General features: G+C 38.7%; 1 protein-coding gene and 2 non-coding genes across 14 annotated transcripts in view; all 3 read left to right on the forward strand.

Annotated features, from left to right (window-relative positions):
• Nucleotides 1-25,557, forward strand: part of PUM1 (pumilio RNA binding family member 1) — a 132,588-nt gene extending 107,031 nt beyond the window's left edge. For 7 of the 12 annotated variants that reach the window (XM_023507470.1, XM_023507473.1, XM_023507471.1 and 4 more), the window contains 9 exons: nucleotides 393-531; nucleotides 2,170-2,313; nucleotides 3,188-3,484; nucleotides 4,546-4,782; nucleotides 13,508-13,775; nucleotides 15,045-15,174; nucleotides 18,054-18,188; nucleotides 22,384-22,521; nucleotides 25,003-25,557. In XM_023507470.1, the coding sequence (XP_023363238.1) occupies nucleotides 393-531; nucleotides 2,170-2,313; nucleotides 3,188-3,484; nucleotides 4,546-4,782; nucleotides 13,508-13,775; nucleotides 15,045-15,174; nucleotides 18,054-18,188; nucleotides 22,384-22,521; nucleotides 25,003-25,206 (1,692 nt within the window). In that variant the 3' untranslated portion in view covers nucleotides 25,207-25,557. The remainder of the gene's footprint in view (nucleotides 1-392; nucleotides 532-2,169; nucleotides 2,314-3,187; nucleotides 3,485-4,545; nucleotides 4,783-13,507; nucleotides 13,776-15,044; nucleotides 15,175-18,053; nucleotides 18,189-22,383; nucleotides 22,522-25,002) is intronic. The other 5 variants (XM_023507472.1, XM_023507480.1, XM_023507475.1 and 2 more) reach the window with 3 other exon arrangements.
• LOC111721792 lies at nucleotides 666-738 on the forward strand. The gene has a single exon (XR_002770808.1). It is a non-coding gene; the product is annotated as a small nucleolar RNA SNORD103/SNORD85 (small nucleolar RNA).
• On the forward strand, nucleotides 19,070-19,154 carry LOC111721790. Its single transcript, XR_002770806.1, has one exon. It is a non-coding gene; the product is annotated as a small nucleolar RNA SNORD103/SNORD85 (small nucleolar RNA).
• Nucleotides 25,558-25,583: the final 26 nt, after the last annotated feature.

A 25,583-nucleotide genomic window follows, 5' to 3' on the forward strand; every position in this document is an offset into this window, starting at 1 on the left:
ATTAATTTTTTTCGTCGTTGTTTTTTGAGACAATGTCTCACTTCAACACCCTTGGTAGAGTGCTATGGAGTTCACAGCAACCTCAAACTCTTGGGCTCAAGTGATCCTCTTGCCTCACCCTCCTAACTAGCACCTGCCATAATGCTCAGCTATTTATTTTATTTTGTTTTTTTAAGAAATGGGGTCTTGTTCTTGCTCAGGCTGCTCTTGAACTCCTGAGGTGAGGTGATCCACCCTCTTCAGCCTCCCAAAGTGCTAGGATTACAGGCATGAGCCACGGTGCCCGGCCACAGCTATTAATTTTTAAATGTTGACTCACTTGAACATGTGGTAGGTCTTAGATACTTTAGTAAGGAGAAAGTGGTTGACTCATTTCTGCCTTCCTTTCCCAGGTTCTCCGTGGAGGAGCAAGCCAACGCCCTTTGACTCCAAATCAGAACCAACAGGGACAGCAAACAGATCCACTTGTGGCAGCTGCAGCAGTGAATTCTGCTCTTGCTTTTGGACAAGGTCTGGCTGCAGGCATGCCAGGTGAGTTTGTGTTGTTGTTCCCAGTACTTTGGGGCAGGCCCAGGTGGGGAGGGGCTGAAAGTCTGAAAGTTTGTGCTTATACAGAGGAGAGCAAACCGTGTTTTTATCTCATTTAGGCTTTTCTTGATTTGGGGGCTGGCAAGGATGATAAATACTTGCCCTCACTTAGATAATAGTTCATTGATGAGAGCATTGTTCTGAGCCAGTCTTACGTCTTACTTTGTTGGACATACGTGAGTGTCCACATAGCTTGGAATATGTGGATTTTCTGTGGCCATGATCTATTTTCTTATTCAAGGTCGGTGATAGACAAAATGGTAAGCTGCTTTATTATCACTCTAAGGCTTGGTTTTTGTGTGATATTTTTGAGCAGCGTGAGTAGGAAGAAATTGCTGGTACTCCTTGAGTGTGTGTGTCATTCTTTACATTTCTAGAATTTCTCCCAAACCAATAATAGAGGTCATTTTTAATTATCTACCTCTGAAATAGATGTCTGTATAATATATTGAATATACATTGTTCTTGGTCCATTGTCATTTGATCCTTTGCTTTGTATGGGATTGGATGTACTTTGATATTCTTCATTTGAAATAAATCTTTGTGAGATCTCAGCTTAATTTTATGGACTTTTACTAACTGTGGAGCATAGGCAAATAGCCAGCCGGTCCATTTATGAATTCAATGAATTACTCACTTCATTTGTTTGGTCATTCCTGAGCATTTATGTCTTATTAAGAAATCACCTGTGCTTTCTCATATGGCTCAAAAGAGGATTTAAGGATTCCATGTTATATAATAGTAAAAGATCTGTTTATTGAAGTCCGTCTAGGTCTTTCCTGTTAACTTGCAGGATATTCATGCTTATATTATTATGTGGTATGAAAGTAGTATGGTTTCTGTAATCACTTTAGCCTCCATTATTTGTTTAGTTAGGAAAACATAGAAAAATTGCCAGTTGATGATTGATGGTAACCTAGGCTAGCACTTTGAAGAGCACAGAGCATTCCCTATCCTACCAAATTATCTTTGTTTTAACACTAGCAAATGGTAGTACTACCCTTTACTGTGCACTTAATATGTGCCAGAAATCATGCTCGATCCTTTCCTCCTTCCTTCTTTCCCTTCCTTCCCTTTCTGAGGGATACAGAGTCTCACTCTGTTACCCAGGCTAGAGTGCTGTGGTGTCAGCCTGGCTCACAACAACCTCAAACTTCTGGTCAGCAGTCATCCTGCTTCAGCCTCCTAAATAGCTGGGACTATAGGGACCCACCACAGTGCCCACTAATTTTTTTATTTTTAGTAATGGTGAGATCTTGTTCTTGCTCAGGCTGGTCTTGAACTCCTGAGATCAAAGGATCCTCCCGTCTTGGCCTCCCAGAGTGCTAGAATTATAGGCCTGAGCCACCTTGCCCATGTTTATCTTTTAATTTATTCTTCACAAGAATTTTATGAGGCAGGTAGTAATGTTATCCTTTATCTGAATGCCCCAGGATTCAGGGTTTTTCAGCTTTTATGTGGTGTTGTGGAATAGGGTGTAACTAGGTATATCTGTCTGACAGCACTGAGTTTGTAATTATTTACAGTATGCTGGTGTACAGGAGATATTGTTTCATATATGTGTTGGCTTGATTTTCTCAGGTTATCCAGTCTTGGCTCCTGCTGCTTACTATGACCAAACTGGTGCCCTTGTGGTTAATGCAGGAGCGAGAAATGGTCTGGGAGCTCCTGTTCGACTTGTAGCTCCTGCCCCAGTCATCATTAGTTCCTCAGCTGCACAAGCAGGTGAGCTTATGTCTTAGTGGACTCCTGTCATAGATCTAAAAGAGGTGACTGCAGTGATAAATGTGGAAATGCACTTTATTTGTCAATTCTCAATATAGCGGTTCTACTCTATAATATTTCAAAGAGATATCAGAACCAGTAAGTGATCTTGGGGGATTCTTGGCCTGGTTCTATTGAGAACATAGGAAGTTTTTGTGACATAACTCATGCAAAATGGCTCTGTTGGCAAAAGTCTAAGGCCAATATCACAGAAATCTCAGTCATTATTGTAAGATAATTTGAGGAGGGGTCTTTTTGGTATAGGTGCAGGGGTGGAGGGAGTGGGAAAGGACAGTGAGAAATGCCTGGAGCTGTATACAGCGTTGGGGGAGCAATAAGTTTTTTTTTAAACTTTAAACTTTAGTTTATATGGTAGGTTTTGTTTGTTTGTTTTTAATTAGAAACAATAGAGGGAATATTTAGAAGAGAGCAGCATGCTAAAATAGGAATTTGAGCCACTTTAGATTATCGATTACACGGTTCTGGGAAGAAAAACTCAACATAGATATTTATGGAATTCAAGATTGTAGGAAGTAGTTGTAAATGGGTACATTTGATATTTGTAATCTTTAAAAAAACTACAGAATCTTTAAAGCTACCAACATAGTGAGCGTAGTCCAACAGTTTTTTCACTTAAAAAAGAAAGTAGAAATAGAAAATAGAAACTTTACACTTAGGGATCAAAGACAGATTTGTATAATTTTTTTTTCTTTACAAGGTTTCTGTCTGTTTTGAAAAGATAAGCAGCATTAAAAGGGTTTTTTAAAAAGGATAAAAATGTGACTTGGAAATGTGGCCAATCTCTTTTATAAACAATTTGCTTTCTTCTTCATAGCTGTTGCAGCGGCTGCAGCTTCAGCAAATGGAGCAGCCGGTGGTCTTGCTGGAACAACAAATGGAGCATTTCGCCCTTTAGGAACCCAGCAGCCTCAGCCCCAGCCCCAGCAGCAGCCCAACAACAACCTGGCATCCAGTTCTTTCTATGGCAACAACTCTCTGAACAGCAATTCACAGAGCAGCTCCCTTTTCTCCCAAGGCTCTGCCCAGCCTGCCAACACATCCTTGGGATTTGGAAGTAGCAGTTCTCTTGGCGCCACCCTGGGATCAGCCCTTGGAGGGTTTGGAACAGCAGGTAGAAATCAGACTGATGTGCTGTTAAAACTGAATTTTAATTATTTTTATAATCTTCCTGGAACACTGACAATGCATGGAACCCTGGACAGATACTACAGGCAGAGCTGCACTGAATCCTGTGGGAATCCAGCCATCCCACATAATCTTTGAGATGATGGACTATTGAAATCATATTGTATAATTGGAGCCTATTTCAGGTCCATGCTCATGTTGCTGCTTATTTATACTCACGTAGTCAGTTTGTTTCAATGATTTGAACAGCAGGGGAGATTTTTGCAGGCATTGGGAAGAATATGAGGGAAACTATAGAAATATGGATATTAAAAGATGAGCGAGGAGGACTTACCAAAGATCACAGGGCTGAGTGCTTGGCCTGCAGGCTTTACAAAATTATGAGTTTTCTCCAGTCTTTTGAACAGAATTAAGGTGGATAATTGGGAGGAAGGATTTTAGAACAAGATATTTTTAATGTTTTGGTGGGAGAAAAAAAAGCAGGAATGCAGTAATGTGTACAGTGGGATACTTAACAGAGATTGTGAACCAATGTGATCCCCAGAGCAGAAGGGCATGTTTGGAAGAAAGTTTCTTAGTTGGAATTGTAACTCTTGAATGGACCCACTGAGAAAACAGGCTTTCGTATATGTCTTATGTAGAGGGGTGGTACCCCATTTACAAGTCTTTTTCCTGTATTCCATTTTTCTACTAGAACCTTTTTTGGTTGATGAACGACATTCTTTCTAGTCCATTTTCTTTCACCTTTTTCATAGCTCATGTGGCCGTCAGAGCTTTTTAACCCTCCCCATCCCATAATATATGACACCAAAGGAAGGTAAATTTGGCATACGTGTGATGGTTTGAACCAAAGTTTCATGTTTACCTGAGCCATGTCCTCTTTATTACTTTATCTGCCCCTAGAACTGCTACATTAACATTTAGGCTGTCTCTGCTGACAAATTTGCAGTGGTAAGGAGTCTGGATCAAGTATTAGGAACAGGTCACTGGGCTTGTTCTTCGAAGAACAGGCCTGTTCTTATCTGCATTGTTTTAATTCCATTTTAGTTGCAAACTCCAACACTGGCAGTGGCTCCCGCCGTGACTCCCTGACTGGCAGCAGTGACCTTTATAAGAGGACATCGAGCAGCTTGACCCCCATTGGACACAGTTTTTATAACGGCCTTAGCTTTTCCTCCTCTCCTGGACCCGTGGGCATGCCTCTCCCTAGTCAGGGACCAGGACATTCACAGACACCACCTCCTTCCCTCTCTTCACATGGATCCTCTTCAAGCTTAAACCTGGGTAAGAACCATTACTCTAACACCACCTTGAACTTTAGAAGTCTTTTGCCACCAATGACATTACAGATACTTTGCATAAGCAAAGGACAGTCCCTTTATCCTAGAAGTGTCCTAGGTGTTCTGTGACTTCTATAAATACCTCATACATAATATCATTCAAGTTGTACCTATAGGCAGTATAGCAGCATAATAGTTTTGGATTTATTAGAGTTTGGGTGCAGTCCCTGTATTTTCACTTCAGCTTTATCGTGCTTGGCTAATTTTATGCAGTGGCTAATTGGGTCTTTCATTGTACATACAGTACAGGTTCATATCAGTAAAGCTGGAAAACACAGACAAAAAATTTGTTCCCCTAGTATCACCACCTAAACTCCTCCATAATCAATATTTTACCTTATTTATTTTTGGACTTTCCCCTCCCCTGTGTATATATTTAATATCTTGTTTTCCACATAAAGCATTTTATTTAAAAATTTTCACCATATTCTTAAAAATTATTTGTAAATATAGATTTTTAAATCACACAGGCTGCTAATGAGTAGATAAGTTTCTCTATTATATATTTAGGTGGTTTTATGCATGGCATTTAAAAAATATTACTATTCAGATCCTAGAAACTGAAGAGGGAAAAGAGGATGTAAGAATAAAAAAAAATTATTACCATTTTTGGTAACATTTTCTAAATCAGGATGTGGGAGACTTTTTTTTTTCTAATTTCAGAAACATGGTACACACTCATTTCCCTCAGTTATTGATCAGTTTTGAAAAGCCGATTATTTCCTAGATGGGGAAAGTTGAGTCTCAGAAGTAGAATGACCCTATATTGTATTGTGCACGCCAGGACACTGTGTGTGTGAGTAAGGTGTTGTCAGTAATCACTGTGTGATGGTGGGCCTAAATCAGGATTGTCCTGGGCAAGGTTGCTAGCATGTGTGGTCTCTTTACCTAGAAGATTCTGTTTTTAACCAGCAGATGAAAAGTATCTTCACGAACTCAGAAGTAAGGACTGATGAAAAATAAATAGGGTGCTTCTGTTCGGAAAGACCAACTGGAAAGTCGTTTTTAAAAATCAAAGTTTGAAGTAGGTGAGGCAATAGAGTTATTATTCTAGGACAGTGTTTTTCAACCATTTTGATCTTACCTCATACGTGAACCTATTGTTAAACTTATGAGGCCCACTTAAATTATGTTGATCAAAATGAAAAAGAGTAAAAATAGAACATACCGTGGTTTTGGCTTTTCTTGAAAATAATTTAATCTTTAAAAATTTTTATGGCACACCAGTTGAAAATCACTGTTCTAGAACTAAGGGTACTATTTCTGAGTTTGAAAGAAGTGAGTTTCAAGGCCAAACTATGTAAATATGTTTATATTAATGTATACATTCATGAGTGTATATATTTTCAAGTTTTATACAGTAAGGACTATAGTTGTAGAATTCATTTTCTTAGGTTATATGTGGACATTACTTTAGAAAAGTCATAGGGACATTCCTGATTGGTAGGTCCATAATAGAGGACTAAGGGGTATATTGCACAAGTGTTTCCGAGTATACTATACCCCCTTGCCCAAGAGACTAGGGATTAATGCAAAATCAGGAGGGGGATGGATGTGAAAGTCCCAGTTCAATACATGGATAGAAGGAAAGAATTAATATTCCTTGGCCTAGCATTTACCTGCTAGTGTTAATAGTTTGGGGCTGACCCTGTGTCTCAGAACTTATACATCTTGCCTGGGTCATCTCAGATTTGAACAGATTTCCAGTGAAGCCTTGCAGTTTCATTATGCATCTTGTCACATGATATGCCTAATATATCTTGAACTAGTGCCTTATCAGATACAGAAATACATTGCCTTTTAACTTCTTCATTTGAATATTTGAACAATGTCATCCCATACTGAGTACTAAGTAAATTAAACCTGCAAAATGTTTTTGGGAATAGTCAGACCAGTATATTTTAGGTCTCTATAGTGAATATTCAACTCTGCTGTTGAAATGTGAAAGCAACCACATACAAAATGTAAATGAATGAATGTGTAGCTGTCTTTTAATAAAATTTTATTGATATAAATAGATGGTAGGCCACATGTGTTCTGTGGGTTATAATTTTTCAAATCCTGAACTAAATGCTGCTTTGTATGTGAAAATGGAGCTGGAAGTACTACTTTCATGGTTCCTGGTTCCTTTCCTCTTTTCAGTGTATTAGCAATTCAATGTACTGCTTCTTAATTCATGTTTTCCCTGTAAAGTATACATTATTTCTTGTATACTGCCTGCCTAGTTTAATGTTACTTTTAAAAAAAATTCACCTGTAAGTAATTTTATTTGTGCGCATTTGCATGGACTTCTGTTGTATGTAGTGCACACACCATAGATGCCATTCCATAGGAACTTTGTGTTTTGATTGATAGAACTTTACCTCAGCTCAATCTGTTTTCTTGAGAAAGGGTTCTTCTCTGCCTTAGTCCCAGCCTAGAGATTATAGACTTTTTATACTTGGTGTCTAACAATGTTTATACAAAGGCCCTAAAGACATTTTGGTGCAAGAAACTTACCATATATGTATTGACATCTTCTATCAGTTACTTGATACAGACCATCAGTTACTTGATCATGAGCAGCCATACTAAGCATTTTGTATTCATTGTGTTGAATACTCAGAAGAACTCTTTTACACATGAAAACTTAAACCCTGTGGGGTGTAATGAATTTCCTTCTCAGTACCACATTACTAGTGTTTGAACAGCCTATATCGCCCATAATAGGGATCTTTTCTCCATCTCATCGTTTCCATATTTCCTCCCTATAGCCAGACATGTGTTAGAGTGTTCTAAAAATAAAATCAGTGACCCACTCAGTAACTTTCCCCATTATTTATTTAAAAATCACTTATTGAGTGCCTGTTTAAGAAACTTCAGTGGGTTTCATTAGCAATTATTTAAAGTCCACACTTAAAGAAAAACCTTTATTGAGTTTTATTTCACATATCATTAAATTCACCCATTTCAAGTATACTATTCAATGAATTTTTGTAACTTTGAGTTGTGCAATCATCATAAATTCATTTTAGACTATTATCCCATTGGTAAGATCTCACCTACCTATTTGCAGTTAATCCCCATTGCTGCCCACAGCCCCAGTCAACCACTGGTCTATTTTGTATCTGTAAATCTGCATTTTCTGGACATTTCATGTAAGTGGAACCACGTGACGTGTGGACTTTTTTGTCTGACTTTTGTCCCTCTGCATGTGTTAGGGATTCTTGCACAATATAGTGTGTGTTAGTAGTTTGTTCCTTTTTGTTGAATCATCTTCCATTTTATGACATACTACCTTTTGTCTTTGCACTCACAGCTGACAGACATTCATTGGTTCCAGTGTTAACTGTTAGAACGAATGCTGCTGTGAACATTTGCATGCAGGTCTTTTTTTGTGGACGAGCCTCATTTCTCTAGAAATACAGAATTGCTGGATTTTATGTTAAATTTTTTGAGAAATGGCCGAACTATATTGTGCCATTTTATATTCCCATCACCATTGTGTAAGGATTCCAGTTTTTCTACTTCATCAACATTTGTTGTCTGTCTTATTTACTATAATTATTGTAGTGAGCATGAAGTGGTTAATTCCAAGATTGTGGTTTTATTTTCCATTTTCCAGATAAACTAATGATTTCTAGAGTTATCTTTTTACGTGTTCGTTAACCATTTGTTATCTTTGAAATGGCTGCTCATATTTTTCACCCATTTTTAAATTTGGGTTTGCTTTTCCCTCTTAGTATTGAGTTGTAATAATTCTTTGCATATTCTGGATACAAATCCTTTACCTCCTGGTCTTTTGCTTCCTTTCATTTTTAAAATTATATCTTTTAAAGTGTGACGGTTTTTCTTTGTGATGAGATCCCAATTTATTGTGCATTTGTAATAGGAAATGTTTCCCTAACTCAAGGCCTTGGAAGATTTTCTCTTATGTTTTATTCCATAAATTCTGTTACTTTACATCTTGCATTTAAATTTGGGATCTATTTTGAGTTAATTTTGTGTATTGTGTAAAAGTGAGAGTTCATCATTTTACATGTGGCTATCTAGTTGTTTCAGTTGTTTCAGCTAGCTAGTTGTTTCTGTGAATTTCATTGTCCAGGTCTTGTACTTCTTTGTTAAATTTATTTTTTTTTTTAATTAAATGATAACTGTATACATTAATGCAAACACAGGGTACAGTGTAGTGTTTTCATATACAATTTGAAATACTTTCATCAAGCTGGTTAACATAGACTTCATGTCATTTGCTTAGTCATTGTGTCATAAATTTATTCTTGTTTGTGTAATTTTTGGATGCTATTCTGAATGGAATTGTGTTCTAGTTTTATTTTTGGATTATTTCTTGCCTATAGAAAGACAGTTGATTTGTGCATATTGATCTTGGGGCCTAGCTGTAGTTATTAGTAGTTCTAGTTTTGGATGGCTTCTTTATAGTTTTCTAGCTGTAGCATGATATCACCTAAGAATAAAAAAACATTTTCTAATCTGGATGCCTTACATTTCTTTTTCTTGCATGATTGCACTGGATAGGACCTCTAGTATAGGTTGAGAATCTAGAATCTGAAATGCCTCCAAATCCAAACCTTTTTGAGTGTCAACTTGACGTTCAAAGGAAACGCTCATTGGAGCATTTCAGATTTCAGATTTGGGATCCTAAACTGGTAAGTATAACGCAAATATTCCAAAATCCTAAAAAATTGGAAATCTAAAACACTAGTAGTTTCAAGCATCTCAGATAAGGGATACTCAACCTGTACTGTGTTAAATAGAATAGATGAGAGCACACATCCCTCCCTTGTTCCTGATCTTGATAGTAAATGATTCATATTTTAAGTATCACCACTCACTTTTAGTAGATGTCCTGTTTAGCCTGAGAATGTTTCTTTGTATTCCAAGTTTGTTGAGTTTTTATTACTTTGTCATGAAAGGGATTGGGCTTTTGACAAGCACTTTTTCTGTATTGTTGATCACATGGTTTATAATCCTTTATTCTGTGACTGTAGTATGGTATGTCAATTGATTTTTAAATGTTTATTTAACCTTGCATTCTAGGGGTAATCCCACTTGGTTCTGTTAGATTCAGTTTGCAAATATTTTTGTTGAGGATATTTGCATTTGTATTCATGAAGGGCTTGTGTTGTTTTCCTTACTTGTGATGTGCTTATGTAGCTTGGTGTAGGTGATATTGACCTTATAGTATGAATTTGGAAGTGTGCCACTCCTGTCTATTTCCTGGAAGAGTTAGAGTCTTAACATTTTTCTTTAAACATTTGTTAAAATTCACCAGGTAATCCATTGTGGCCTGAGTACTTATTTGTGATAAGAGTTTTATTTACTAATGCAAGTTCTTTACATAAAATATCTTGTAGGTTCAGATTTTGTGTTTCTTCTTGAGTCAGTTTTGATAATTTGTGCCTTCCTATGAATTTGTTCATTTCATCTAAGCTTCCAGATTTAGCATAACATTGTAATATTTAAATATGTGAAATTCTTTTGTTAATTTCCCCCTCCCATTTTCCCCACACTTGAATGTGTATATATAAAAGTTTTTGTGACCCTGAGCAAGATGGATGTTAGAAGTGTATCGTTGGGCTTAAGTATGTGTCATATTCCTCAATTTAATAGTATCATTTCCACAATCATTTGTAATAGTTAATTATGAGTATTATTAACAACTAGGTCTGTAACCCTCATTTGTAGTTTATTATGTGGTTAGATAAAGCACTTAGGCTTTTACCTGTGACTAAAATATTGATCTCTAGTAAATTCTACCTCCCATCTCAAAGAGAAAAAGAATAAGGAATATAAACATACATACATATATATATATATTTGCTAATATATTTATATATATCCCAAAAGTCTGGTTCTTAATGGTTTTATGTCCTGCCTACACATAGATCTCTTTTCATCCTATACCTGTTCCCTCCCCATTTCTTGGAATGTTCCTTCTTGCTTATGTTTTTTTTTTTGGGAGACAATCTCACTTTGTCACCCTTGGCATGGTAGAGTGCTGTAGCGTCACAGCTCACAGCAACCTCAAACTCTTGGGCTCAAGCGATTCTCTTGCCTTAGCCTCCCAAGTGGCTGGGACTATAGGCGCCCACCATGGTGCCTGGTATTTTTAGGGATGAGATCTTGCTCTGGCTCAGGCTGGTCTCAAACTCATGAGCTCAGGCAATCCACCCACGTTGGCCTCCCAGAGTGCTAGGATTACAGGCAGGAGCCATCGCACCTGGCCTTTGCTTGTGGGTGTTTGCACTATCCCCAAGCTGTGCCCTTTAGAAGCTCTTAAGCATCAAGAAGTAGCACATACAGTTTTTTAAGTGCATATTTGACAACCTCCAGGCTTTTTGTGTGCACTGGAAAGAAAAGTGTTGTGCCTTTTCATTCCTACAGTAACAAAATAAGAGTAAAAATGAGCTCAAAGTTTATAATCACCCCAGGGCAAAAGAATATAAGCATTTAGTTTTCTTTTATCATGATAGAATTCCTATCTGCCTAAAATTTATTCTTTCTGTTCTTTCTGTTCAAGGTTCTATGTGTCTTTAGTCTTTCAGGAAATGCAAAACTTAAACATAAAATGCCTTTCTCTGTCCTTGCTTGAACTGAAATAGGGGTTTCTAAGTTATTGATCAGTAACCTAGATCAATTTCAAGTAGTTTACCATTTGTGTGTGATTTTAGGTACTTCCTTATTCTCAATCAAAATGCAGTATTTTGTGATTTCTACCTGGTTCTTTTAAAGAGACTTACCATCTGTAAAACTAACCATTTAAAAATGAATGTATTTCAGGTGTATTATTGTCATGCATTACAAATGATCTGTCTTAGGTTTATTTTAATTTAGGGCTACCTTGGTGCAATGTTGGGGAGAACTTATTTTAAAAATATTTTGGCGAACACTCCAGATGTTAGACCTTGGGAGTTTCTTTAAGGTGGGAAGGCAGGGCTTTGTTCATTAGAAATCTGTTAGACTTATGAGTACAAAAAGCAAATAAATGAGAACATTCTACATAGTTAGAGGATCTAACACTAGATGGTCACTGGCAGAAAACCCTTTTACAGAACTTTTTTTTTTTTTTTTTGAGAGTCTCAAGCTGTCACCCTGGGTAGAGTGCTGTGGTGTCACAGCTCACAGCAACCTCAAACTCTTGGGTTTAAAGCCATTCTCTTGCCTCAGCCTTTCAAGCAGCTGGGACCACAGGTCCCAAAGCCTGGCCATTTTTTGGTTGTAGTTGTCATTGTTATTTGGCAGGCCTGGGCTAGATTCGAACCCACCAACTCAGGTGTATATGGCTGGCGTCCTAAACACTTAAACCACAGGCGCTGAGCCCCTTTTATAGAACTTCATAAAATAGCTGAAGCACATAACAATTTAAATACAACATTTAAGCCCTTATTTTCTATGGAAAGTTGTCATAGGACACAGTCCTGTGAAATCTACCACTGACAAAATGAATACTTTAGAGAACAGTGAAGTCAGTAAAAGAGGCTCCTCCCTCCTTTTTTTTTTTTTGGCCTCAGCCTCCCAAGTAGCTGCGACTACAGGTGCCCATCACAATGCTTGGCTATTTTTTAGAGACACGGTCTTGCTCTTGCTCAGGCTAGTCTTGAACTCCTGAGCTCAGGTGATCCACCTGCCTCTGCCTCCTAGTACTGGAATTACAGGAAGTGAGCCACTGCCTAGCACCACTTAGGCTCTTACCTGTGTCTAAAAATACTGATCTCTAGTAAGTTCTACCTCCCATCTCAAAGAGAAAAAGAGTAAGGGATATATACATATGTATAAATGTTTGCTAATATATATATATATATATATATATATATTTAATATATCTCCAAAGTGTGGTTCTTAATGGTTTCATGTCCTGCCTACATGTAGAGTTCTCTTCATCCTGTACCTGCTCCCTCTTCATTTCTTGGAATGCTCCTTCTTGCTTATGTTTGTTTATTTATTTTTTTTGAGACAGAGTCTTTGTTGCCCTTGGCATAATAGAGTGGTGTAGTGTCACAGCTCACGGCAACTTCAAACTCTTGGGGCTCAAGCTATTTTTTTGCCTCAGTCTCCCAAGTAGCTGGGACTACAAGCGCCTGCCACAATGCTCTGCTAAAAGTGACAGTTTTTCTATCCTCTGTGTTTCATCCTTGGCCTGGGATGCTTTATAATCATTCCTTCAAAGCATGCTTTCTCAGCAGTTCCCTATAATAAAACAGACTAATCGGGATAACTTGATGTTTTGGGGTGGATTTCAGATGGCAGAGCAGAGGTTATTCAAGAACAAAGGGAATCTCCATGGAGCTCACAGTGGAAGTAAACCACTGACATTTTGGTGTGTTTTGTGCTTTCTGAGTCCTTACTGCTATTGCTCAAGTGCTGGGTGCACATGGTAGACATGTTCCTTCTGTTTATTAAGGGCTATGCAACTGTCGCTCCGTTTTTGCTAGCAATATACTGTCAGCAGTAAAAGTGATTCCCCTCTCCATCTTTGTGTAAAAGTTTCCTTCCAGGTTGGTGAGTTGGCATTATAAAAGTCATGACACTAATAGAATTGTCTTAACACAAAAGGAACAGAATTGAAGAAATCAGAGATGACGTAGGCTTTCATATATGGGGTGCTTTTTCTTCTCTTGAATGAAATTCCTTAACAATGGTCTTAAGTTCTTCTGTTCTGTAACCAACAGGAGGACTCACAAATGGCAGTGGAAGATACATTTCTGCTGCACCAGGCGCTGAAGCCAAGTATCGCAGTGCCAGCAGTGCCTCCAGCCTCTTCAGCCCCAGCAGCACCCTTTTTTCTTCCTCTCGTTTGCGATATGGAATGTCCGATGTCATGCCCTCTGGCAGGAGCAGGCTTTTGGAAGATTTTCGAAACAACCGGTACCCCAATTTACAACTGCGGGAGATTGCTGGACATATAATGGAGTTTTCTCAAGATCAGCATGGGTCCAGGTGAGGACTTGGCTTTGGCACTTAAGGTAACTGAAATCTTAATGCCTTTAATTCTTTGCTTCAGATAGGTATACTAAAAGAAATTGCCATAAAGTAATTTAAATAAAGCATGCCTTTGGTATGCTTCCCGTTATTTATTTCAAAGGGATGTGATGTGAGGGTCACCAGAAAAACAAGTGTTTTGAAGCGAGTCTTTGATAGTCCAGAGTACATGCTTAACCTTTCTATCTTTGTGAAAGATTTAGCTTAGTTTTTCTAGTTTGTACGAATCTCCAAAAAAATCTACAGTGTAATAAACAGAAACACTAACACAAAGACATATGCATACTTTTGCTACCATAAGCATTATGAACAATCTTTTGCTCTCAAAAGCACACTATTCAGATACAAGTTTGGATCTTGGCAGCGTAAGACAGCACTACCACTTTTCTTTGTTGTTCCATTCTATGGAACTGACGGTTTGTGTAGTCACCAGAAAAGAAGCTATTACAGGAGACAGAATTCAGTGGGCTACCCTTCCTGCCTCGCTGCACCAGTGGGCTTCACAGAAAGGGAGCCTGGTCCTGGAGATCAAGTAGAGTTTTGGTGGCATCACCATTCCCTCTTTCCCATTTCTCTTTGTTTCTGTTTCTTTTTCTTTGTCCAGCAAAGCAGCTTCTAAAGAACCTACCTCCTCTTTAAGGTCTGCCAGCTTGCTTCTGGGCAAGGATTTCTCATATTTGGTTCACATAGGCCAGATTCAGAGGCAGATTTATTTTCTTGAACTAAAAAATCCAAACTGAGTAGCTGCTATTTCAGAAGATAATGAATACTGCTTTGTATGAAAATGAGTAAAAGAGTAGTAAGGACCATCATCGTTGAGTTCATTGATATGGGACTGGTTTCTAAAGGCCAAGGTCAAGTAGAATACAGCTTGTGCTACATCTGCCTCCCCTCCCTCCTCTCCACTTCTCCACCTCACTGCTACCCAGCACATAAATACACTTCAGTACTTATGCCCTGCTGGAATGCAGTGTCCTAAAATTTTAAATATACCTTTATAAGTCAGTTAAATTGGAGAGTACTTCCTCTTTTTTAGAAATTCTTCCTTGAAAGTGAATTGAAGTGATGAATTTATGTAACATTCAGTTTCTTATGTGCATGTGTGTATACACACGGAGCACTCATGCATAGTTTCAGAATGGATACATTATATAAATTGAGTGAGCAGTTGCGTACTTCCAAGTCTTCCTTAAATGTTATGATTGCCCTTTTTACTTTGTATTTCAGATTCATTCAGCTGAAACTAGAGCGTGCCACACCAGCTGAGCGCCAGCTTGTGTTCAATGAAATCCTTCAGGCTGCTTACCAACTAATGGTGGATGTGTTTGGGAATTATGTCATTCAGAAGTTCTTCGAAGTAAGCCTTTGTTCATTCTGTTCTTTGACTTTACAGAATCTCCAGCGCATTTTGATTTTCATTAGCCCTTGTAATATCATTTCTGAAAATGAAATGTGTTTGGACTTTTTGAAGAGTTTTTTAGTGGTTTTCCAGTTCATAAGCAGTAATCTTGTGTATTCTCTATAAAGTACCCAACAGATGATGCCTATCTGTTATTTATTTATTTATTTGAGGCAGAGTCTCACTTTGTTGCCCTTGGTAGAGTGCTGTGGTGTCACAGCTCACAGCAACCTCCAGCTCTTGGGATTAGGTGATTCTCTTACCTCAGCCTCCTGAGTAGCTGGGACTACAGGCGCCCACCACAATGCCCGGCTATTTTTTTGTTGCAGTTTGGCCGGGGCCAGGTTTGAACCTGCCACCCTCGGTGTGTAGGGCTGGTGCCCCACTCACTGAGCCACAGGCGCCACCTCTCTATCGGTTTTTTAAATGTGTTTTGAGAACTGTTGTCTCTATTTAGGATCCACTACATTATTTCTGATTATTATAATAGTTTCTCTAAATGTGTAACTTTTGAAGGAATAATCCATGTAAGGTAATTTTAGCAAGAGCATAATAAAATACAAAGATAAATGAATTAAAAATAAGTTCCCTAGAGAATTGTCAGTGAACACCAATTCCAGTATTATTCATTATATATTAAAGTTACAAGAATTGTTAGATGCTTCATCTTAGATGATTGTACCTGTTGATTTGAATAATGTCCGCTCTTGTTATCATTGTCTTTGGTAAAGATTAGAGAAATTGTTGGGTTAGTAATGTCTGTTTCCTCTAATGTAAAATTTGAGAGCGGCAGGGATTTTTTGCTAACTCTTGTAAGTATTGGTTCTGTGGTGTTTATAACCCCGAGTTATAAATCTAGAATGACATGAAATGTGTGGAAAATGCTAGAACTCTGTATATGTAGTATTACTTGCCACATAACAGATTTGTAAATGTCTTACATATCATTTTGATTGATTTGGATGATGGGAAAAATAAAAGGCTTACAGCCTTTATTTCTCAACTTTTTCCATGAAGACGTATGTTCTTTGATCCTGAATTCTCCACCTGTAGACTAAGAAGCCAATTTAAGTGTGATTCTTACATCTTTTATTTTAGAATGCCTTTGCTATGCCATTTTGTCACAAGTGTAAACATACAGAGCTCTTTACCTCTGGAGCATAATGCAGCTTGGGGTGGCAAAATGTACTCTATGGTAGCCATGTGATTTAGGGCAGGCTAAAGAACTTCCTTGGACTTTAGTGCTCTTGTCTGGAAAAAATAGAGCATTGGACAAGCTAATAATTCATAAAGTCTCCTGTAGTCTCGTTGTGCTACTCAAACATTAAAAGCCAAGAACAGAAAATCATTTAAAGTAGAATTTTAACTTTGATTATACTAACATTTCCCTGCAGAGTTTGTTGCCTTGATAAATGAAAACATAAGTTCTTGAAATGATTTAGATAGAACACTAATTCCAAATGGAGTGTGCATGTTTACTTTGGCTTAAACTTCATGTAGATGAAGGAACTTTTCTTTTCTTTTCTTTTTTTTGAGACAGAGCCTCAAGCTGTCCCCCTGGGTAGAGTGCTGTGGCATCACAGCTCATAGTAAACTCCAACTCCTGGGCTCACGCGAGTCTCCTGCCTACACCTCCCAAGTAGCTGGGACCACAGGCGCCCGCCACAATGCCTGGCTGTTTTTTGGTTGCAGCCATCATTGTTGTTTGATGGGCCTGGGCTGGATTCGAACCCGCCACCTTAGGTGTATGTGGCTGGCGCCTTAGCCGCTTGAGCCACAGGCGCTGAGCCGATGAAGGAACTTTTCAACCCATGGACCTTAAGACACCTGAAGTGCAGATTTGCTGTATTTACGTCTTCACCAGACATAGTCTAAAGCTCAAAAAAATAGTGTCACTCACACATAATTTATTTTAGAATAAAATTCATTTAATAGTATTAATGAATTAAGACAGCTGTGAGGAATTACATATTTGCTTAACAGATAACAGTAGTGAACCTACTACTGTTGGGTATCTGAAAAAAAATTTTTATTGTTGTTGTAATTTCCTTTTATTTCCAATACCAGATCTTCATTGCAGTTTTGAGTTACTCAGAACATCACTTTTCAAAAGCAACTTGGATCTAGTACCTTGTAATGTTAAAATGGCCTTGACCTCTTTTTTTTTTTAATTAAATCATAGCTGTGTACATTAATGCATTTATGGGATACAATGTGCTGGTTTTATATACAATTTGAAATACTTAAACTAGTTAATGTAGCCTTCACTGCACTTCTTAATTATTGTGTTGAGACACTTATATTTTACACTTACTAGATTTGACATGTTGAGAAACTTTTTAAAATGGAATTTTAGGCTGGTGTACTGGCTCATGCCTGTAATCCTAGCATTCTGGGAGGCTGAGGTGGGTGGATTGCTTAAGCTCAGGAGTTTGAGACCAGTCTGAGCAAGAGTGAAACCTCCTCTCTAACTTAAAATAGAAAAATTAGCTGGATGTTGTGGCAGGCGCCTGTAGTCCTAGCTACTCGGGAGGCTGAGGCAAGAGGATCACTTGAGCCCAAGAATTTGAGGTTGTTGTGAGCTATAACGCCATGGTGCTCTACCCAGGGTGACAAAGTGAGACTCTGTCTCAAAAAAAAAGAACATTCCTTGTTATTAGAGGTTGCAAACTGCTGGCTTAAAACAAAGTCTTTTAAAGTAAAAGGTTTAGTTGATCATAGGTAACAGGACTAAAAGAGGTTATGTTAATGGTTGCTACAGAATAATGAATGCTTTACTTTCTCTGGTTTCTTTCCTTCTACCTAAGTAATGGTGTTCACCCACACATTGTGTCTAGTTTGGCAGCCTTGAACAGAAGCTGGCTTTGGCAGAACGAATTCGAGGCCATGTCCTGTCATTGGCATTACAGATGTACGGCTGCCGTGTCATCCAGAAAGCTCTTGAATTTATTCCCTCAGACCAGCAGGTAATTGTAAGTTTCCCCTTTAACTTTTCTCTTGGTGTTTGGTGTTTTCCGTGGTACATGTAGTGAATCCTGTAAATCTGTCAAGTCTTCAGTTTTCTTTTATAGTTTTACTTCGGTGCTTAATGGCTATTTTTCCGTGCATGGCATTCATGAACTGTGCAGTTAATTTTGTAATTTTATACTGGACCAAGTGTTCTGTGTTCCAGCCATTGGTTTTCTACACTCCTTCCTTTGACCAGAACTTAATCTTTAGTAGACACAGTTTTATAGGTAGATTTGGTTTGCCAAGAATGAAAGCAGATAAAATGCTGTCCGTTGTTTTCTTCAACCTGAACTGAGCATTCCAACAACTCAACTTTCCTTGAATGCACATTCAGTTTCCTTCACTCTCTCTGTCTTGTTCCTTCACCAACATTTCCTGAACAAGGGCCTGCCCAGTGTAGAGCGTGGCCGCACATATGGGCTTTAAGCCCGATCTGTGCCAGGACCAGCTGCACAGAGATGACTAGGACCTGGTCCTGCCCACAGAGCGCAGTCTGGTGGGGAAGAGCAGTGCAAGGCAGTGTCTAGAGAGCTCTGAGAGGGGTTGTTCACCCTGCACAGAGTCCCTGAGAGACAGCTTTACAGGAAAAGGCAAGGCTAAAGAGGACTTAAGGTGGAGGGGCAGAATCCAGCAGAAGAGGCCTAGGGCTCATGGAGCTGTTCCAGCCAGCACTGCACAGACCACAGAACCCAGGAGGCAGAACAGACCCACAGGCAGGGTGTGCTGGGCTGTGTGCTAGGCAGTGCCTCCAGCCTCGAGCCTTGGGTACTTCTTATCTGAACCCTCAGCCTTTGGGCTCTGAGCTCCCTCAGCTCTTCTTCCTTGTGGGGTTGGTTGGCCATTGTCTGGCAGTGATGACCCACTTGCCCTCACTGAGAACAAAGTTCGCTAATGAGAATCTTTGTTACGGACTCAAGTTCTGAGCCAGACAAGACACCCACCTCCTCCAATTCAAACAAAGCCAAACTACTGCACTGGTGTTGGCAATGGCAGCTGTAGGCTGTAGGGGGTCCAAAGTCCTTAACTGAGTGTCATAGATAAGTGGAGTCAGGGTGCTCATAAAGCAGAGGGAGTGTTGGAGATACACATCAGGTTTCAAGTTCATTCATTTTGTGCTCAGTTCTATTAGAAATGCAGCATTAATAAGAAAGTGTTGTTGGTAAGTAATTTCAAGCAGATGTGAAGTTATTTTTATTTTTCTTGTAATGCATTATCAATTTAAATTTTTCTTAACATTTTTATATATGTGTATCTTCTTAAAGTTTTTTTAAGTGTGAACATTTCTGCTTCTTTCTTGACCATAATGCCCACTTGCTCAAAGAAAGTAGAAGCATGATGGTTTCTCATGTATTTTTTTACCATCTTTTCCCATGGAGGTGGTGAATTGTTGATTTTTTTTTTTTTTGGTAGTCGGTTTTTAAATTGTATTATTACATCATAATAGACTTTAAAAAAAATTAACCTCTCTTCTTTCCCTCCAAGCTCTGTTGTTCTTTTCTGTCTTACATTTCTCTCTCTCTCTCTTTGTAGAGTGAATAGAATGTATATAAAATTTTTTTTTGTGGTCCTGTTTTTCTGTGGTGTCTTGTTCTGGGTTTGTCCTGCTATAGACAATATACTATTTTGTAGATGCACGTTTATTATTTAAGGTGCAGTTAATTCATTTTCAGTAGAATTTTTACTTCTTATAGATCAAGAAAATATTTAGGGAAGTGATTTCCTTCTCATTTTCTTTGTGTTTTCTTGTCTCTATAGAAATGTCATTTTTTATCATTCCTATAATTACATTTCCAGGGAAGTTATTCTTTCTGTCCATTAACTTTTGCTTCCTTACTTCCTGGCATTGTAATCTTTAATTTCTTTAATTAGATGCTGTCTTAGTTTGACATACTTAGAGATTTAAAATACCCATTAATTAACATGACTATTTTAAAGTGATTTGTGGTCTTCTGACATAAATACAGAATCGCACAGTTGTGAAAACAGAGATTAGAGACAGCAAGGAAATTGGGCAGCAGGTACTAGGGCATAGCATGGTACAGGTACTTAGCTTTAACATACCCAAGACCTGAGCCGTGAGTTTGGGGAAAGAGCTCTGGGCAGAATCCTAGTGTTTCCTGTTCCATATACCCTGTCATCTTCCCCCATTTCTTACACTTTTCTCAAACCCTCAGCTTCTGGCTATTCCCTGTATTCTCCAAGTTTGGATACTTTTCATTAATTAACCATGAGAACCATTCCTGCCAACTTTGCAGTCATTGTATCCTCGTGGAGAGGTAATAGATGTTAGAGGCACAGCTTCTAGAATTCTGATTCCTGTCACTTTCTATAGTTTTAAATATGTGAGTTAGGGCCGGGTGCAGTGGCTCATGCCTGTAATCCCTGCACTCTGGGAGGCCAACGTGGTGGATCGCCTGAGCTCACAGGTTCGAGACCAGCCTGAGCCAGAGCGAGACTCCATCTCTAAAAATAGCCAGGCGTTGTGGTGGATGCCTATAGTCCCGGCTACTTGAGAGTCGAAGGCAAGAGAATCATTTGAACCCAAGAATTTGAGGTTACTGTGAGTTATGAAGCCATAGCACTCTAACTGGGGTGACAAAGTGAGACTGTGTCTCGAAAAAGAGAAAAAAAAATGTGCCAGTTAACCCCTCTCAGTCTCAGCTTCTTCATATATATGAGTAGAGGGAAGTGTGCAGGGTAATTATAGTCAACAGTTTGGTTTAATTCCTTGGATTTGAATCTAGGTCTATGATTTTGTAAAAGTCTTGGTTTTCTCTGTCTAAAACAGCGTCCACTCCTTAGGAATGTTAGGAGAAGTCAGTGAATTAAAACACGTTAAGCACTTTAGAGGTATCCCTTACTTAGGGTAATCTCTAGATTAACTGCTGTGGTTATTAATAGCACATACCTCACAGGGTTGTTCTAAATAAAAACTTGATGAATTATATACGTGAAATTCTCTAATACAGTGTACAGATAGTATCCCATGTGATTAGTTTTACTTTATAGTAGTATGAAAGTGATAGACATTCACCAGAAATGGTACTTTGAATTTTGGTATTTTATTTTTTTTATTATAATTTTTTTTTTTTTTTTTGAGACAGTCTCACTATGTTGCCCTCAGTAGAGTGCTGTGGTGTCACAGCTCACAGTAACCTCAAACTCTTGGGCTTAAGCAATTCTCTTGCCTCAGCTTCCCAAGTGGCTGGGACTACAGGCGCCTACCACAGTGCCCGGCCATTTTTGTTGCAGTTGTTTAGCTGGCCTGGGCCGGGCTTAAACCTGCCACCTTCGGTGTATATGGCTGGCGCTGTAACCACTGTAAAACAGGCACTGGGCCTAAAAATTTTTTTTTATGAAATAGGCTTTGTGTTAGACTAGTGGTTCTGAACCTTCTTGGTGCTGCAGCCCTTTTTTTTTTTTTGGAGACAGAGCCTCAAGCTGTCCCCCTGGGTAGAGTGGCATGGCTTCACTGCTCACAGCAACCTCCAACTCCTGGGCTCAAGCGAGTCTCCTTCCTCAGCCTCCCACGTAGCTGGGACCACATGCGCCTGCCACAACGCCCGGCTATTTTTTGGTTGTAGCCATCATTGTTGTTTGGCGGGCCCGGGCTGCATTCGAACCCGCCACTTTAGGTGTATGTGGCTGGCGCCTTAGCCGCTTCAGCCACAGGCACTGAGCCAGTGCTGCAGCCCTTTAATAGTTCCTGTGGGTTGTGACCCACAGGTTGAGAACTGCTGTGTTAAGCAGTTTTGTCCAACTAAAGCTATGCTTTTTGGTAGGTTAAGTATATTAAATGCAGTTTTGACTTACAATGTTTTCAACCCACGGGAAGTTGAATAGCATCTGTAGTTGATAATGGGCTCCTTTCTATTTGAAGGTGTCTACAATTTTTTTTTAAAGTGCCAAGAGGTCTTTTATAACTTTAGAGATCCTTTTGGGGTAAGTTTGTTTTTATTAAACGTACTACATAGTAACACATAAGAACCCAAATCCTTTCTTGTTGCCATGTTGTCGTTGTGCCACAGTTGAGTTGTTTCACTTTCATCATCGTAGATGCCCTGTTCAGTGCTTTTGTGTTTGGTAAGGTGAGCGTCAACTGTCCAAGTGTTTGCTTGCTGTGATTCTGGTGGTGCTTTCTTTCTTTATTTCCCATAGAATGAAATGGTTCGAGAACTAGACGGCCACGTCTTAAAGTGTGTGAAAGACCAGAATGGCAATCACGTGGTTCAGAAATGCATTGAATGTGTACAGCCCCAGTCTTTGCAGTTTATCATCGATGCATTTAAGGGGCAGGTAAGCAACTTAGGAAAAGCCAATGGAAACAAATTCATGATCAATTTCTTTGTGGGGAGAGAACAGGATAAGATTTGTGGCGTATTCTCAACATGCTTAATATATTTTAGACTTCAGTAAAACGCAGTGTTCTATACTGGTGTCAAGTACCTAGCTCTGTGTTGACAAGTCTCTTCCCTTAACTATCCATGGCCTCCTCTCCATTATTAATGCAGATGCCTACTCAGGCTGGCGTGAAACAGTACCATTGAGTCGTTAAGATAAAATCTCATATGTGAAGAATAAATATTTTCCCATGGTTAAGTACTATTATATGATGTTTCACAGTTTTTATCATTTCTTAAAATTCATGTCTTTTACAGGTTATGTGTGAATGTATCTTTAAAATAACAAGGTACTTCTTGCTTAAAATTTTTTGGAGAGAATGTGGTTCAGGTGGGTTTAAACTGTATTAAGTAGCCACGTTAACTGGAGATAGCTTCTAATTTCTCTTGTTTACCTGTGTGCCCTAAGTTTTTTCTTTTCTTCTTCTCTCTCTCTTTTTTTCCCCCAGTTTTTGGCCAGGGCTGGATTTGAACCCGCCACTTCCGGCATATGGGGCCAGTGCCCTACTCCTTTGAGCCACAGGCGCTGCCCCCCCTAAGTTTTTTCTTAACACCAGCCTTCAAACAGAGTTGTTACTTTTGTGTACCTTGTGTTTTCCAGAATTTCCTATGAATTGGCTATAGTTAACTTCTTTGGTCAAAAAAACAGTGTCCTTACACCTTCCTAAACTGGTTAAGACAAGAGATTAAAACATACCCTGCCTTGGGTGTGTGAAATTGGTCTTTTTTTAGAAATGAGAAAAAGCAGTAGTTTTTCATGTATAGTTGTGTGTGCTGCTAAGCCTAGATTAAAATGAGGTGTTTGGGTTTTGCTGTTTTCTTTAATTACTGAAATGATTAAGTAGGTTACAGACAGCAACGTAGGTGGGAGTTTCTGAGTTAATAAATAAAAGGTAAGCCTGTTTACTTTAAAATTAAGTAAGGTATTATGTTTGTGGAAATAAACAACCAAAAAGGTAAAACGATTAAGCCACCAGGAAAGAACATTTTCAAGATGAAACTGTCAAAGAATTAGTTGATAACTAGAATATATAAAGAACCTCTGTAATGAAAGAGAACAATACAACATGCAAAAATGGGATCCCAAACACAATTTGGTATTTCAGAAAAGAAACATAAATTTCCAATAGACAATGGGGGGAAAATGCTGCATTCCATTAACAAGGAAAATGCAAAATGAAGCCACAAACTATTTTCCATTTTCCACCCATCGATTGCTGCCCTGGCAGGAATGTGAGGTCTGGAACATTGTACATTGGTTAAAAATAATTTAGTATTGTCTTTCAGACTTCAGCCTTTTTTATTTTCTGTGATCTAGCATTCCTGTCCTAGGTTTATAATTGGTGAAACATCTGTTCATGTAGACTGTGAGACTTCCTTAGACATATTTTAAACAGCATTATTTCTCTAATAGGAAAAGACTAACAATCCAGACAACCATAAGCAGATTAGAGTTTTAAAAAACTTCATATACTCAGCCCACAGCTTCCTACACACCTATACAGAGTAAACTCCAGAAACTGCAGTATTACGAGTGAATGTTGGAAACATAATGTTGGGTCAGATAAGTTAAGTTCCTCTAGACCAACAGTTCTCAACCTGTGGGTCACGACCCACAGGAACTGTATTAAAGGCTCATGGCATTAGGCAGGTTGAGAACCACTGCTCTAGACGGTGAGCGTAGCATTTTTGTAAACCTAAACTCAGCTAGAACCATGTGGTAAACTGCTTAAACATATAGTTATAAACATAAAGCTACATGTATAAAAGCAAGTCTATACTGACTGACACTTGGTAAGCTTCCAGTATTAGCTGTTGTTACTGCTCTTATTATTCTTAAGTACAGATCTAAGGTGCATATCATTCACCTCGGAAAGGCAGTGTCACGGTGGGACAGTCTGGATCTGAAGCCTGTGTGCTTTTCTGTTACTCTTAGTCAGAAGAGGAATGGTTTCTTATTGCTGAAAAACAACAGTTAAATTCAGAACGTTGCATTATTCTGCATCACATTGTTGTGGGCATATGAAAGCATTCAAGTTTTGATACCAGTCTTTCCATTTTCCATTTTTAACCCTATCCTTTGGAGAGGCTGTCAGTTGACACACTTGACTATTAAGGAAGGTTTTCACATTTGACAATTTTCTCTTCTTTTTTTAGGCTTTTTAGAAAAGTCCCTTTGAAAGCTCCAAATTTAAACACATCTATGAATGCCTAAAGTAGTTAAGCAATGGGTTTATTTACACATACACTCCTTATTGTTTGTAGAGAGATCTTAAATACCATTGAGTTCATTTATGAAGATCAGTGGGATAATACTGAGGCATTGGAAGTGGCAGTTGTCATTTTTGCCTTTCTTTTTTGTATTTGTCTGCCCTAGGTATTTGCTTTGTCCACGCATCCTTATGGCTGCCGAGTGATTCAGAGAATCCTGGAGCACTGTCTCCCTGACCAGACCCTCCCTATTTTAGAGGAGCTTCACCAGCACACAGAGCAACTTGTACAGGTAGTGGAGTGGCCAGGAAGTGAACAGCAAACACTGTGGGCTCGTGCAGCCCAGAGTTGGTGTGTTCTGTCAGCATAGATTCCAGAAGAGGTTAATGTGTTCATAATGCCATTCAATCTTTTGGGCATGGTTTCAGCATAGCAACCTTGTTTATGTTTTATGAGTATGAATAATAAACAGAGCCCTGGCCTTGGGGAGAGGAGATCTGGCTTCCAGAATTGTTATGGACTAGCTATGTCATCTTAGGTAGGCCATTTAGCCCTTCTAGGTCTCAATTTTATCATTTTATCATTGTCTAGTGAACTAAGTGGATTTTTTGGCTTTGACACTTTCTGTGCTTCTACTCCTGGTTAAATGATTAGGTATGCCTGTTATGTTGGGCATAAGTGTTTTCAGTTTTTCCCTGTTAGAGAGAGATGCAGTAAATCATTTGTATCTAAGTTTGAAAAAAAAAA

The sequence above is a fragment of the Otolemur garnettii genome, unplaced genomic scaffold (assembly GCF_000181295.1).
Source record: "Otolemur garnettii isolate 467f Iridium unplaced genomic scaffold, OtoGar3 scaffold00184, whole genome shotgun sequence".
Taxonomy (NCBI): domain Eukaryota; kingdom Metazoa; phylum Chordata; class Mammalia; order Primates; family Galagidae; genus Otolemur; species Otolemur garnettii.